The 14,655-nt window shown below is 36.3% G+C and overlaps 1 protein-coding gene across 3 annotated transcripts in view; it reads right to left on the reverse strand.

The window, feature by feature from the left end:
* Window positions 1-8,165: 8,165 nt before the first annotated feature.
* Window positions 8,166-14,655, reverse strand: part of ETV6 (ETS variant transcription factor 6) — a 298,560-nt gene continuing 292,070 nt past the window's right edge. For all 3 annotated transcript variants that reach the window (XM_074269166.1, XM_074269165.1, XM_074269167.1), the window contains one exon: window positions 8,166-14,112. In XM_074269166.1, coding sequence (XP_074125267.1) covers window positions 14,007-14,112 — 106 coding nt within the window. In that variant the 3' untranslated portion in view covers window positions 8,166-14,006. The remainder of the gene's footprint in view (window positions 14,113-14,655) is intronic.

Raw genomic sequence — 14,655 nt, forward strand, 5'->3', positions numbered from 1 at the left:
AGAATGATGTGGTGGAAATAACAGCCAATTTGAAGGAGATTTGGGTTCAAATCCTAACCAGCATCTGGTAACTTGGAGTTAGTCATTTCACTGAGGGCTTTTCCTTGTAGAGCCCAAAAGAATTTCAGGGTACTCTGTGTGATAATCAGAAGTTCTCCTAGTGCAGTTCCTCTGAATCTGATGCAGTTTAGTCTGATTGGCCACAGCTTCCTTGATGAAGCATCCTTATCTGGGGGTGTGGGTGAGGGGGAAGATCTGAGACATTGTGGTCAGGGATTCTCAGACACCGTTCCTTCATGACCAACTGACCAGGCAGGTTTCCACATGGAGACAAGGAGGACAATAAAGTGCATATTTGTTGTATACCCTTGTATGTTAGGATAAAGTAAACCTCTTTTGTTAAATGTTTAGTGACTCACAAATACTTCATTTTGGGGGCAGCTAGGTGGCGCAGTGGATAGAGCACCAGCCCTGAATTCAGGAGGACTCGGAGTTCAAATCTGATCTCAGACACTTAACACTTCCTAGCTGTGTGACCCTGGGCAAGTCACTTAACCCCAGCCTCAAAAAACAAATAAACAAACAAAAAACAAATACTTCATTTTGTCCCAAGAGGGTGCTGGCTTTAGAACAACACATACAACACCCTGGAAAGATTCCTCTTTCTGTCTGGATTCCTTGCAAATATTTCTGAGCTAACGGGAACCTCTGAGAGGTGACAGACCGTGAGATGGAACTGCCTGATTGCTTGTGAGTACTGAGGAAGAGTCTTCATGTTCCTGGAGAAAAGTAAAGATAAATCCATTCATACTCTTACTAAGACATACACTCACTATATAAAGAAGGAAAAGTAGCTAATCAAAATTCATTTTTATTCCATGTTGAAGATTTTTGATACACACACATAGTCATAGCAGCTCACATTAATATTGTGTTTTTTGTTCAGTCATTTATTTCAGGGATTATTCCATTTTCAGTTTTCTTAGGAAGGATATTTGCCATTTCCTTTTCTAGCTCATTTTACAGATGAGGAAACTGAGGCAAACAAAGTTAAGTGACTTAGCAAGGGAACCACAGCTAATGAGTACCTAACCTTGGATTTGAACTTAAGTCCCCCAGGTTCAGAGTTCTAACTACTATGCAACCTAGCTGCCTGTATTGTGCTTTATACTTTAGATAAGTTCTTTTTTTAAGCACATCTAAATGGTACCCTTATTCCTTCCCCAACAGTTAGTTCATTAATTCTTAGCAAACAGTCTTTATCTTTCAATGTGGTAGCAACACTGACTCTGTATTTGACTAGAGCATTGTCTCTCCAGGTTGACTTGACTTGATTGTCGGACTTGGGCATGACCACCTTGTGTCTTACTTTCAATAAGGGAGTTGGATTAAATGTTCTCTAGGGTCCCTTCTGGTACAGAACAAAGAATCTACGATCTATATTATTTCTCTGAATTTTTTATATTTATAATTTCTTCTATGACATCAATATGTCATATTAATATTACATCACACTATAATAAATAGCATTCATCCATTATGTTTGTTCAACCATTTGTCCAATCTTTATACATGCTATTTTTAGTTTTTTATCACCTATCATGCTATGAACATCTTTGTACACAAAGGTCTTTTCTTTCTGTCCATAATTTACTTCTATAATCCTAGCAGTGGTATCTCTGGACTAAAGAGTAGGAACAATTTGCTGACTTCTTTTTCTTGGTCCCAAATTGTTTCCTGATGTTATTCACATCTCTAGCAGAGAAGCAGCATCCAGCAGTTCCAACAATGAGTTTTCTCATCTCTAGAAAATGTCTTCAGAAAAGCCATCTACACCCTGAGAAAGGACTGTGGGAACTGGGTGTGGATCACAACATAGCATTTTCATTCCTTTTGTTGTTATTTGCTTCCATTTTGTTTTCTTACTCATTTTTTCCTGTTTGATCTGATTTTTCTTGTGCAGCAAGATAATTGTATATATATATATATATATATATATATATATATATATACATATGCTGAATTTAACATGTATTTTAACATGTAAAACATATATTGGATTACTTGACATCTAGGGAGGGAAAGGAGGGGAAAATTTGGAGCACAAGGTTTTGCAAGGGTCAATATTGAAAAATATCCATGCATATGTTTTGAAAATAAAAGCTTTAATAAAACCTTCCAAAAAATAAAAAGAAAATGTCTTCAGAAAGGCAATCAGGATGTATGTACATCGTAAGATTTTTGGTTGAAGAAATTGGGAATCTTTAGTTTGGGAAAGAGAAGATGCATGGAGAAAATGATAGCTAAGCTGAGATACTTGAAAGGTTGTTATGTGCATGAATGATTAGTTAAATATTTGGTCTCAGAGGGCAGAACTCAGAGCATTTGATGGAACCTGCAAAAATACAAATTTAGATATTTTAGGAAATACTTCCTAACAATCGGAGCTGGCAAGGAGGAATGGGCTGCCTGGGGAGATAGTGGTCTTCTCATAGAAAGTTTCCAAGCAGGAATTAGTCGATTACTTATTAGATCTATTATAGTGGAGATTTCTTTGAGGAATTAGCTACACCGAATGGATAGTAAAATTCCTTTTAATTCTAAAATTATGTGATATTTTATTTATGTTTTCTAATTTAAAATATTTTAAGTGGCCATTGATAGTTTTTATGTCATTTTTTAAAAGTTGTTTACATTATTTAACTGTATGTCTTTTTATGTATCAATTCACGGTAGTTTTTGGTGTGTCAATCATCTTTTGTCAGGTTTTAAATGTACTAGTTCCGACCTTTTCTGCTGATTCTAGCTAATTCAGTTTTACTTGTGCAAGGGATTTTAACTTTATATAAGCAAGATTATTTAATTTGTCCCTTATGATTACTTCTTTTGCGGCTGATTTTCTCCTCGTGGATTTTTCATTAAAACTCTAATTTCATGTATTTATTATACCTCCCAATCACCCTGGGGGTTCTTTTGGACACTCTTTCCTTTCTTTTAGTTTTTCTTCTGGGGTTTTAAGTGTCATTATTGCAGATTCATTGTTTTCTTTTTGGAGCTTTCTTCTGACATTCTCTTTCCCACCCCCTTGCACCAATTCCCCTCTTCCTCACTATTTTTTTTAACTCTTACTCATTTTCTAATTCTGTTGATTAGTTGGCTCATTTTCCTTTTAAGAATTTCTTTCCTTCCTCTCTTTTAGTTGTTATTGCTTTTAGTTTATTTAGCACATTCAGCTTTTTTGTGGTAAAGGGAGTGGGGTAAGTAGAAAAGGAAGGGAGGGGATATTTTACTTATATATAACCTTTCATCCAGCCACCTTCCCAAAAATCTCTAAGGCGTTCTTCACAACCCATCCATGAGATGGATAGGACAAGTATGATTTATCTCATTGATAAGGAAAATGCAGCTCAAAGACTTTGAATAATTTGTCCAGATTCTCCCAGCTACCTGGGGTGTGGCAGAACTGGGCTTGCCAGGTCTAGTTCTTTTCCCACTGTACCATGTGGGCCACTTGAAATTTGCTGATGGCTGTCATCAGTTTTAGAATGTAACCTGCTATATAACTTTGTATGATGCCTCTGAAAACCAAGTATGCGTGCATTATTATTTTTAATTACAACACTTTTCTACCAAATGTGCTTTTTTCCTCCAGAATGCAATAATGAAGCTTCCTAAAACATATAAACAGATGGGTCCTGCACCAGCACTGAAAATCCCTGTAGTGCATAAAATCACAGAACCATTGAGCAAAAGTCAGCAAAACTGAGCAGCGCAGAGCTGTCCAGCCAATCTCAGGATACAGTTTGTTGACCTCTGCCCCAAACTAGGAACTAGCAAGTATCATCGTTGGTGATTGAGCTAGACTTGGTTCTCAAGATTTTGTCTGCTGACCCCTGCATATAGTATAATACATAGCATTTATTTGATAACATTAGCATATAACTATTAATATTTTATCATGTAGTAATATCAACTTAACCTATTATTATGCTCTATAGTATATATTATATTACATTAGATCAAATAGTATGTATAATTAATAAGTATAATTATTATAATGACTCTTTTAAGGAAAAGTAAATGATCCTTATACTAAAGTTGGCAAAGATCTCTCCAACTCTTTCTTTGCACACAGGTATCAAATATGGGATTATCTTCTCAACAGGAAATCCTAATAGAGACCAGAGTAGTTTTTCTCTACTCCTAATTCTTCTTAGAAACCATTAATAATAGAAAGGTAGAGTCTCAGTCAATTCCTTCCTTTCTTCTTCACAGCAACAAATGGCAGGCAATAGAATAACTTCTATCTATTATTAGTCAACCAATTTGTTGGGTAATAGAAGAGAGAGTTGAAGATTTTCTCTGACAGTTCCAAAATCTATTCTTTTATCTCTCTGTCCTCTTCCTCTAAATTGTCACGGGTTGCTTGCTTTCTTACATGTTTTTATGTATTATTTATTATCACATTATATATAATATATATTTATATACTTATGTCTCCCTTTAGAATGTAAGTTTCTTGAGGGCAGAGATTCTTTGTATTTGCATTCCCTGAGCTTAGTATAGTACCTGGAATATAGTATGCACTTAATAAATTGCCTAGTGAAGATAGCTTACAAGATTTACAGCCATTTAAAAAAAAAATTAGAAATGGCTTTGCATGCTAGAACCTGGCCTTGGTTGTTGTTGCAGCCTAGGTCTCCTTATGGGGTAATAAGAATTAAGACAACACAACCATCAAATGGCTGTCCATTCTGAAAGGCATCTTGAGACAGCCCTTATTTATTATTTCTTACATTTCAGACTAGCTATAGTCTTAAAAAAAAAAAAAAAAGCCTTAGGATTTTAAGGCCCAGGTTTTGATTCTGTCTGCTACTAATTTTTGTGAACTTGAACAAAATCTCTTTGGGCTTCAGTTTTTCACCTGTAAAACAAAGGGGTTGGATGAAATGAAGTCTTTCCTGCACTTCTAGTCTATGATTTGAGGCAGATGATGTCCATTTCTAGCATCCTGGCATCTTGAAGGGGAAAGGAGGGGAAATCTTGTATTATGCTTCTCAAAAGTACAACAGCTTGGATTCACTGTGATTCCTACCAGTGATCACACACACAATAGTGCCAAGATATTTTTGACTACTTTTAAATTTTACCAGTTGGGAAATTAGTATGGCAGAAACTAGGCATGGACCCACACTCAACATGACATACCAAGATAAGATCAAAATGGGTCCATGATTTAGGCATAAAGAACGAGATCATAATTAATTAGAGGAACATAGGATAGTCTACCTCTCAGACTTGTGGAGGAGGAAGGAATTTGTGACCAGAGGAGAACTAGAGAGCATTATTGATCACAAAATAGAAGATTTTGATTACATCAAACTAAAAAGTTTTTGTACAAACAAAACTAATGGAAACAAGATTAGAAGGGAAGTAACAAATTGGGAAAACAGTTTTACAGTTAACGGTTCTGATAAAGGCCTCATCTCCAAAATATACAGAGAATTGTCTTTAATTTATAAGAAATCAAACCATTCTCCAATTGATAAATGGTCAAAGGATATGAACAGACAGTTCTCAGATGATGAAATTGAAACTATTTCCACTCATATGAAAGAGTGTTCCAAATCACTATTGATCAGAGAAATGCAAATTAAGACAACTCTGAGATACCACTACACACCTGTCAGATTGGCTAAGACAAAATAGAAAAAAATAATGATGAATGTTGGAGGGGATGTGGGAAAACTGGGACACTGATGCATTGTTGGTGGAGTTGTGAAAGAATCCAGCCATTCTGGAGAGCAATCTGGAATTATGCCCAAAAAGTTATCAAATTGTACATGCCCTTTGATCCAGCCATACTACTACTGGGCTTATATCCCAAAGAAATACTAAAGAGGGGAAAGGGACCTGTATGTGCCAAAATGTTTGTGGCGGCTCTTTTTGTAGTGGTTAGAAACTGGAAAATGAATGGATGCCCATCAGTTGGAGAATGATTGGGTAAATTGTGGTACATGAATGTTATGGAATATTATTGTTCTGTAAGAAATGATCAGCAGGATGAATTCAGAGAGGATTGAAGGGACTTAAATCAACTGATGCTGAGTGAAATGAACAGAACCAGAAGATCACTATACACTTCAACAACAATACTGTATGAGGATGTATGCTGATGTAAGTGGAAATCTTTGACAAAGACCTAATTCAGTTCCAATTGATCAATGATGGACAGAATCAGCTACACTCAGAGAAGAAACACTGGGAAACAAATATGGACTACTTGCATTTTTGTTTTTCTTCCCAGGTTATTTTTATCTTCTGAACCCAATTCTTCCTGTGCAACAAGAAATTTGGTTCTGCACACATATATACTGTATCTAGGATATACTATAACATATTTAACATGTATGGGACTGCCTGCCATCTAGGGGAAAGGGTGGAGGGAAGGAGGGGAAAATTCAGAACAGAAGTGAGTGCAAGGGATAATGTTGTAAAAAATCACCCATGCATATGTACTGCTAAAAAAAAAAAAAAAAGTTATTTTAAAATTAATTAAAAAAAATTTTTACCAGTTAGTTGCCTCCTCAAACCCAAATTTATTTAAAATCCCATATCATTAGTTAGCACTCAGGTGATACTATGCATAGAATGCTGGACCTGGAGTCCAGCAGAGCTGAATACAAATCCAGTCTCAGACAAGTTAGCATGAGACCCTGAACAAGTTGTTTAACCTGCCTTCCTCAGTTTTCTCGCCTATAAAATGGAGATAATGGTGTCTACTCAGTTTTATTGTGAAGATAAAATGAAATTAATAAGAAGTGTAATGTAAATGCTATTATTATCATATATGTTTGTTCTATTTTATATATATGAAGATTTTTGTTCAGATTTAGGTTAAATTGTTTAATTCCTCTCCCTCAACCCCCAAAACAAATAAGATTGTGGATGGGTATGACTACAAAGGGACTGAAAGAGTTTCTTTTGAAGGGCAGTTCTTTCTCCCTCATTTTAGCAAGATGAAGCAGTACAAGAAAGAAATTCCTTTATAACAAGGATTCAATGATACAATTGTTGGAAAAGCTAACATTAGAAATAAATCGTTCCAATTTATACATTTATGTATGAGTGTGGATGCCCTTTATAACCTGACTCCAAACTGGAGTGTTTCATTTTGTGCACCAAGCACAGTGCCTTATATCTAGCATTTAAATAATTGGAGAAAACAATTATAAACTCTGTAATAGTTGGGGAGCACAACAGGTTCAAGTATTCTATGTTCCAGCCAAGTTAGACCACTTATTCCCACTTTCCCTCTCTTGGCTTGGGCCACATTGATTCCTAGCCATGGATTAGACATCCCCTCTCTCTTTTGACATTCATCTTCTTCATGAAGGCTCCTGTGATAGTAGCAGTGATCTCCCACCGATTTTTATAGGATGTTGCCTAATTCTCTTCTTTGTGCCTTATACTCTCCCTTGTATCCATTGTTCTTATCATTACATTGCAAACTCCTTCATAACAGAGCATGCATGTGGTGTATTATCTTTTTATTACCAATAACTGGCTAGCACAGCTGTTTCATAAATGTTAATCAAATTGAAATGTTTGCTGATATTCTAGTCGTTCAGTGAGACAAACTAGCTCTCAGATAATTCAACTTATTTGGTTCCAACAAACTTTATAGTAGAGAGCTCTTCCAGTCCTTATTGATTTTTGTTAATGTGCAGATGTTCCAACTGACCAATGATACTGAGTTGAAACATGATGTAGCTGAGAGGAGAGCTGATGCCTTAAGCCATTCACTGCCCACAAGGTGATCCTTTCTTCCTTGTCACCTGTGAGCTTTGGGCTACTATTAGAGCCAGTAAAGAGATGTTCCATGGGGCAAAAGCAGAAAATGGTTGTGTAGTTGTTTCTCTCAGACCCTTGGAACCAGACACTACACTTACCCCTGAAGTTTGTCTTGACTAATTTAGTTGGAGGGAACTGCTCAGATTTCAACTGCTTTCTTATTATTTGGAGACATGTGCCTGAGAAAATGCTTAGAGATCCCATTTTAATCAAGCATTGCCTCAATTACAAACCACGACTGCACTTTATGCAGTAATAAAGCAACCACTTTGATCATATTTCATGTTATTATAAAGAGACTCGAGACATCATTTTATATAAAAACAATTTATTGAGATGATGTAATTATAGGCTTTTCTTTAAAAATTATTTGCAACTCACTGGCCCTGAGAATAGGCATTTTTTTTTTTTTTTGTATTTGGTTACATTCATTTGATTCAGTCCCTTATAAACCCCACACCTCATAAACAACAGATTAGAAACTTAAAAAAAAAAAAAAAAAAAAAAGGAGAAGAAGAAAAAGAAAAAGAAAAAAGGAAAAGAAAAAGAAAAAGTCTAGATTCATTGTGGATTTGCAGGTGGTTGTCACAAAGAAAAACCTTTAAGAATAGTCACTGGGCATGTGAGATATTTAGACAGTTGGTAGTCAATTAGTGTTGATGCAGATATGACTGAGAGAATTCTATTTGACCTCTATAGTTTTCAGTTAGGCAGAGGAATAATTTTTATGTCCAGCTCTGGATTGGAACACTACACCCCTCAGACCAGTTCCCTCTTCAGAAAAATAGTAGATTAAATACTTCTGACTAGCACCAAATATTCTGGCAAAGAAATGCTACCCTTTTTTTTTTTTTTTTTTTTTTTGTTGTTGTTGTTGTTTGCTTGCTTTTTTTTTTTTTTTTTTCATAATTTTCTTCAGCTTTCTTTGCAAGGATGGGTCAAATGGACTATGGCTAATATAAATAAAGTTTGCTGCATTCTAGATCCCAACCTTAGTGCTGACTCTGACTTGCTGTCTCCCATCTACAACAGGCAGTTAGTACTTCTAAAATATTTTGAATTTTGGACTCTAGGAAGTAGAAAGTGGAAATCCTGTTTTAGCTCTCAAATTTTTACTTGGAAAGTTGAACAGATTGCATTGTAGAGGACAGAAAATGTTCTTCACTAGAGTTGCTAAACTAGAGTTTTTTGTTTGTTTGTTTTAGTATTTTAACATAACTAATTTCCTTTGCAATTCTATCAATTTTGTTTTATGTATTTAAAAACAGCATTCTGAGAAGGAGTCCTTGAATTCTGCCAGATGGCCAAAAAGGTCCATGACACAAAAAAAGTCTAGGAATCCTTGCTCTAAATTTTAGTATTTAATGATAGCATTTACTGTCCTCTCTTTGTAGTTTTCTCCTAACCGCTCTTGAACAGCTGGTAAATTGGTGTCCCCATCAGCAAGGAGGCTGAAGAAGTTGAGTGTATTTTAGAGATTATAGCATACTTGCATTCAGCCCAGCATCTCTGCCAAGATGTCCCTGCTTAAGTCTGATGGAAAGGTGGCAATCTGTCAGTGACTTGCTGAACAAAATATCTGAAGAGAGTAGTTACGGTTTTCTGATTTCCAGTGGTACAGAGAAAATAAAGATGTCAAGAACATAGGATGTTGGAGAAGTGCAGGATGAAAATTAGAGGTCCTATGGCTAGGCTAGGTTAGGGAGGCCAATTTTACCTTACCAGTTCCATTGGAATTGAGTGGGATGAGATTCATGACTGGATCGTGGCTCTGGAAGGGCATATTTTATTTAAAAAAAGCAGAACAGATCATGGGGAAAGTGGAACAGCACTGCATATTAGGAAGTTATATTCACAGGGGAAATCCAAGAATGTTAAAAGGGGGGAGGTCATTGTAGAGAACATCTGAGTAACAATCAATAGAGGGACAGACACAGAAGTACTGTTTTGAAATACAAAGACAAATTGAATAAAGGTGTCTTTAATAATCTAGACACCTGCTGGCATCCTACTACTGAGAGGAGAGCAACTGATAAGTTTTTGTTGTCTTGACAATAAGTTTATCTTTCAAAAGGTGGAGAAGCAACAAGGGGGAAATGCCTTCTTGGGCCATTTTGATCAACAGAGAAGAATTAATTGATGAAAGAAATGCAATATAAAGCATAAACTTTGGGGGGAAATGGCCATTAAGATACCATTTGTGATAAAGTGTGAGATGATGGGTAAGAAAAGCCAAGCAGAGGTATAATAAACACCCAAACACATCTGGGGATATGATATTTCAAAAAGTCCGGATCCAATGGCTTATAATACTTTGCTAGGGAAGTTGACTCAAGGGATATAGAAAATTCTCAAGAATGGAATTTTGAGGATGAGGCAGATCTGTTTCTGATGGGAAAGAAAATGGCAGGCTGCTGAAAGAAAGCGACACGGATATACTAAGAAATCACTGACTAATTAAGATTTTTAGAAGGCATATGCAAGATGGAAGAAAGGGTAATTAATTTGACTATGAATATGACAGAGTAGCATGAATCTGAAAAAGATAATCCTATAAGAACTGACAGAGAATCATCGGGCCCAGAATGAACTAACATAGACAAGAAATACTAAGGGAAATAATAACAAATGCTGTATTAGGAGTAAGAGAAAGGAAGGACACTGAGAAAGGCAGGAATGATTAATAGGTGAGAGTGAATTGTGAATTGAAAAGTGAATTGTTCAATTTCTCACTTGCCTTTTGTTTTTTCTTCCATCAAGAGAATGGGAAATTGGAATAAAAATGATTAGCAGAAAGTAGATTGTAAACTCCTTAAAGGTAGGGACTGTCTTGTTTCTTTTAGTATCCCAAGTGGTTAGCACAGTACCTAGCACATAACCGTACTTAACATTGATTGTTTGATGTCAGACAAGCATCTAGTTGTTTTCTATTGGCTCACAACAGGGTCTAGACAAATTAGAACCTACAGTGGGTGAGGGACAAAGATGGCAGGTTCTCCTTTATTGGAGACTTTCAGGCAGAGAATAGACAATTCATTTTTAAAGACATTACAGAGGGATTCCTGGTCAGAGACAGGTTGGGCTATTTCAGTTCTCAGATTCTTGGATTCAACTAGAGGAGAAACATCTTTTCATGTAGCTCTCACCTCTGTACTTTTCTTTGCAGGCCAAAAATCCCCATGGGATGGCAGAAAGGCAAGAAGAGAACTATTTACAGTGTTGGATGAGTTTGGCCCAATGTGACATTTTGATAACTGCTATCATCTAGTAGGGGAGAAATGACAGACAATTTCATACCAGTTACACTCTGTCCATAAAATCAGAAAGCCTTTAAGGGTAGGAGCAGGTGAATACTGAACTTGCAGTAGATTTCAAAGGTCCTATTTCTTTCTTTATAGAGCATTACCATCAGCTGGAGCTTGTGGGGTGAACATAATTAGCAGCTACCTTTAGGGAAAAGTGTTACATAAAACATCTGGATTAATAACAGATTATGAAAAAACAAACAAAAAGGGATTATGCAGAAATGGATACCTTTTGCCATTTCTTCAATATGGTTATCATCAGCATTTTGCATTCCCACAGAGAATGCAAGAAAATATAGAAGCATTAAGGAAAAGAGAGCCTTTTCCTCTTTAATTTTGCCACATGTCCACTTGGATAAGAAAAGACTCAATATTTGTCTTTAGTTGGAGTGATCAGAAACTAATGTCCCAAATCAAAGAAACAAGATTTTCTTTCCATTTCAGAGCCATGAAATATTGCCTTTGGGTAAAAATTTCTGCCCTTTCTCTTGTCTTTAAAAATATGAATTATTTTCACAATATAGTAAGTACAGCCCCTGGCTCAATTTAATCCTTTGAGCTCCATTATCAATTGTCTTTGAGGGTAAAAAATTTCTGGCTGTTGCTTCTAAGCAAGCTTAAAAAAATCTGTATGCACTTGAACCATGTTGGGGTGAACTACTATATGGCATTTCATCTTTACTAAAGCACACAAAAAAACCCCAAGTGTTTTGCTTTATTGACAGACAGGAAGTCTACCTGCCTATATGCCCTAATCATTCTAGAAGTGGGAAAGCTGTCATTTGATTTTGCATTGACCTAGGACGTTTTTAGAGGCAAATTAACATGTAAGATAAATTTGTTGTCAGCTCTTAATATCAGTCTTAATAATTTGTCTTAATATTTGTCCACTGGATGGGTTTCCCTGTTAGGAATTGTACAAAGAGAGACTTCTCTTACCCTGTATGCTTACGTCCTGAACACACCTGACTAGCAGGAAAAGTGGGAAAGCAGGAGGGGTTTGAGGAGAAAGCCCAGATATTCCAGGTACCTGAAATATGGATAGCAGCTGCACCTACTGTCACTGATGTAGCTATGAGAGCACTGCCCAAAAACGAGCAAGTCCACAGAAATGATATAATTCTTGAGAATAATGAAACCTTATTTTTTTTTAAAATTTGTGATGGGGGTGAGAAAGGGGTAGAAAGCCTGTGTCCCTCTTTCTGGAAGGCTTATCCTTTATAAGATAAACTCAATAGAATGTAAGTTCTTTGAAGGTAAAGCTTAGTTTGTCTTTATATCCACAGTACCTAGCACAATGTCTTGCACATAGTAGGTGCTTAATAAAAGTAAATTGAATTCAATTCAATTCTAAATGCCTAGAAAATCAAAAATGCCCTTAGCATTTCTTTAAAAAACATCTGTTATTAGTAACTGGAGTATCAAAAGGTGAGACAGTCCTCACCTTAAAAGATTACTGACTTAATTTCCAAGAGAAACAGACTGATAAATGAGCCCTGTCCCAAGTTCAGACATCCCATTCATTAAAAAGGAAGGAAGGAAGGGCTGACTATGTATCCCAAAAGGGAAGAGAAGAAGATCATTGCTGGCAGCTAGAGCTGCCTGGAAGTTCCTTTCATCTCAAATGCTCTAATTCAAATGGGAACTAAGGGGAAAAACAGGTTAAAAGACACTATGAAATCATTAATAAAAATCTCTGAATAACGGGAAAAATAAGATAGGGTATGGAACTGTTGGCAAGATGATGCCCAGGACAGGGCAAGAAGAACAAGGCATTTCCTTATATCCTCTCCTCTCTGTAGGTTCTCTACTTTACAAGATATTTTTCATTAAGTTCCTGGGTGTTTTTTTTAATCATATTTTCGCTCTTCAATGTTATACAGAATCCTAATGCTTGTAGACATCTTGGGCAACTTGGGAGTGGTATCTGGAAGGACAAATAAGTGAGTGCCCTTCTCCAATGCTGTATTTTTCTTTGTTTTTCAGACCTAGAATGTATCCTTTGGAAATACGCTTGTAGAATTCCTAACTTCCTGAAGGCATATTTAGGATGGGTGGCCAAATGCTGGTACTTTTTTTTTTTTATCCTTTACTTTTTACCACTTAGATCACTGGCTTTATTTCACAGACCAGCAATTCCCAAGATGTTAGGCTACGCTGAACTATGCTGAAAGATGTCCAAAGATCAAAGGCAGACAGGAAGGAAAGAAGGAAAGGGAAAAAAGTAAGAGTGAGTGCCCTTTTCAAAATGTTTTTCTTTTAAAGTAAGTTTTTTTTTCCCCCACCCTCCAGCAGCCAGGACACAAGAGCAACAGAAGCAAACCTTCTGTGTACAGTAGAAAAAAAAAAAAAAAAAAAAGAAACCTTGCATACTCTCTTTCCTGTCAGGTTGGATTTTTATGCCATGATTTGTGAGACTTGCAAAAAAAAAATATAATCGATATATATATATATTTCCATAGGAAAGCAAACTGTCATCTTGCCCTATATGAATTATGAAAAAGTCAAACTGCATGTTCATAAAAAAACAGCAACAACCCCCAAACCCAGAAACTAACAATGGGCAGAGGGGTGGGGACGAGGAATTACAGGCCAAGGGAGATCCCCAAAGGAGAGTGAAATAGTACATAAGTCCCAGGCTCTGGGCCCTCTACCAGAACACCAACCCAGCTGCTGCAGGTGCTTTATCTAAGGTGCTCTGGGGTCCTTTCTGGTCTGCTCAACTCCCAATTCTGTGTTTCTTCCTTTTTGCTTTCCCTCAATTCACCCTGCCCCCACACACCTCCAGCACTGCAGCTGGATGGTTTTCCTTTTCATTGATCCATCCCGAAGTGATCCTTGGTTCCTTCAGCACTCATCCTCCTGGTACATTTGTTCATCCAGCTCTTGGGACTCGAGGTGTTCAAGGCGGTCTGTTCGGCCACTCATGATTTCGTCTGGGGTTTTCATAAACCTTTTTTTTTTCAAGAAGAAGAGGAGAAAGATTTAGTTTTTTCAAAGATTTCTCCATTCCTACATCATAACCAAGAAAGATCTATCATCACATACTAGAGCTGTTTTATCTATATATTCATCTATACATTTTATCTATATTTTTATTTATCTATATATTTCCTATTTATAGATCTTTGGAATCTATAAAGAACAATTTGGTCTTTTAGACCCTAGAGAATGGTATATAACTTTCAACTCAAAGAACAATTTAAGGGAAAATATTGTAATTAATCAATCAATCAATCTACAAGTATTTATTAAGTACCTATTATGTGCCATGCATTGTGCTAAGTGCTGAGGATATCATGAAAGACAAAAATATAGTCTCTGCCCACAAGTTCTAATGAAGGATATGATATGTAAATGGCAATGAACATACAAAATGATATATATAGAGAGTAAATATACATATATATATATATATATACATACATACACAGAGAGAGACAGAAAAAGAAAAAGAGAGAGGAAAGACAAGAGAGAAAGAGGGGAAGAAGGAAGG

This window comes from Sminthopsis crassicaudata, chromosome 5 (genome assembly GCF_048593235.1).
Source record: "Sminthopsis crassicaudata isolate SCR6 chromosome 5, ASM4859323v1, whole genome shotgun sequence".
Lineage (NCBI taxonomy): Eukaryota > Metazoa > Chordata > Mammalia > Dasyuromorphia > Dasyuridae > Sminthopsis > Sminthopsis crassicaudata.